Source organism: Etheostoma cragini, chromosome 24 (genome assembly GCF_013103735.1).
Source record: "Etheostoma cragini isolate CJK2018 chromosome 24, CSU_Ecrag_1.0, whole genome shotgun sequence".
Lineage (NCBI taxonomy): Eukaryota > Metazoa > Chordata > Actinopteri > Perciformes > Percidae > Etheostoma > Etheostoma cragini.
The window spans coordinates 482,289-483,971 of record NC_048430.1 but is presented as its reverse complement, the minus strand read 5'-3'; the positions used below and the strand labels follow the sequence as shown (position 1 = coordinate 483,971).

General features: G+C 50.6%; 1 protein-coding gene across 1 annotated transcript in view; it reads left to right on the top strand.

Moving 5' to 3' along the window:
• Window positions 1-1,683, top strand: part of LOC117939683 (receptor-type tyrosine-protein phosphatase-like N) — a 23,580-nt gene that overhangs the window by 18,319 nt on the left and 3,578 nt on the right. The window contains exons 9-10 of the mRNA XM_034865173.1: window positions 210-329; window positions 1,430-1,596. Of these exons, the coding sequence (XP_034721064.1) occupies window positions 210-329; window positions 1,430-1,596 (287 nt within the window). The remainder of the gene's footprint in view (window positions 1-209; window positions 330-1,429; window positions 1,597-1,683) is intronic.

The following is a 1,683-nucleotide window of genomic DNA, read 5'->3' as shown; positions in this document are numbered from 1 at the left end:
TGTTGTGTGTCTGGTGTGTGTCTGTTGTGTGTGTCTGTTGTGTCTGTTGTGTGTGTCTGTTGTGTCTCTGGTGTGTGTTGTGTGTCTGTTGTGTCTCTGGTGTGTGTCTGGTGTGTGTCTGGTGTGTGTCTGTTGTGTGTTGTGTGTCTGTTGTGTCTCTGGTGTGTGTCTGTTGTGTGTCTGTTGTGTGTTGTGTGTCTGTTGTGTAGATGGTGTGGGAGAACGGCTGCACCGTGATCGTGATGATGACGGCGCTGGTGGAGGACGGAGAGAAGCAGTGCGACCGCTACTGGCCCGACGAGGGGTCGTCCCTCTACCACATCTACGAGGTAGGTAACCCAGGTAACACATGAGTGGGCTGTCCCTCATGTTGTCCTCCTGTTGTCCTCATGTTGTCTTCAAGTTGTCTTCATGTTGTCCTCATGTTGTCTTCATGTTGTCCTCATGTTGTCTTCATGTTGTCCTCAAGTTGTCTTCATGTTGTCCTCATGTTGTCTTCATGTTGTCTTCGTGTTGTCTTCATGTTGTCCTCATGATGTCCTCCTGTTGTCCTCATGTTGTCTTCATGTTGTCCTCAAGTTGTCTTCATGTTGCCCTCATGTTGCCCTCATGTTGTCCTCATGATGTCTTCATGTTGTCCTCAAGTTGTCTTCATGTTGCCCTCATGTTGTCTTCATGTTGTCCTCATGTTGTCCTCATGTTGTCCTCATGTTGCCCTCATGTTGTCATCATGTTGTCCTCATGTTGTCTTCATGTTGCCCTCATGTTGTCTTCATGTTGCCCTCATGTTGCCCTCATGTTGTCTTCATGTTGTCCTCATGTTGTCCCCATGTTGTCTTCATGTTGTCCTCATGTTGCCCTCATGTTGCCTTCATGTTGTCATCATGTTGCCTTCATGTTGCCTTCATGTTGCCCTCATGTTGTCCTCATGTTGCCCTCATGTTGTCTTCATGTTGCCCTCATGTTGTCTTCATGTTGCCTTCATGTTGCCCTCATGTTGTCTTCATGTTGTCTTCATGTTGCCCTCATGTTGCCCTCATGTTGTCTTCATGTTGTCCTCATGTTGTCCCCATGTTGTCTTCATGTTGTCCTCATGTTGTCCTCATGTTGTCTTCATGTTGCCTTCATGTTGCCTTCATGTTGCCCTCATGTTGTCCTCATGTTGCCCTCATGATGTCCTCATGTTGTCCTCATGTTGTCCTCATGTTGCCCTCATGTTGTCTTCATGTTGCCCTCATGTCGCCCTCATGTCGCCCTCATGTTGCCCTCATGTTGTCCTCATGTTGTCCTCATGTTGCCTTCATGTTGCCCTCATGTTGCCCTCATGTTGTCCTCATGTCGCCCTCATGTTGCCCTCATGTTGTCTTCATGTTGCCCTCCCTGTGCTACCACGCCTGATGCAGCAGCCGTGTGTTTGATTCCCGTCCAGGTGAACCTGGTGTCGGAGCACATCTGGTGCAACGACTTCCTGGTGCGGAGCTTCTACCTGAAGAACGTGCAGACCCAGGAGACCAGGACCCTCACCCAGTTCCACTTCCTGAGCTGGCCGGCGCAGGGCATCCCCACCTCCACCCGCCCGCTGCTGGACTTCCGCAGGTACCGCTGACACCTGCACGTCCACATGGACAGACACGCAGGGACTCTAACACACCTGCACGTCCACATGGACAGACACGCAGGGAC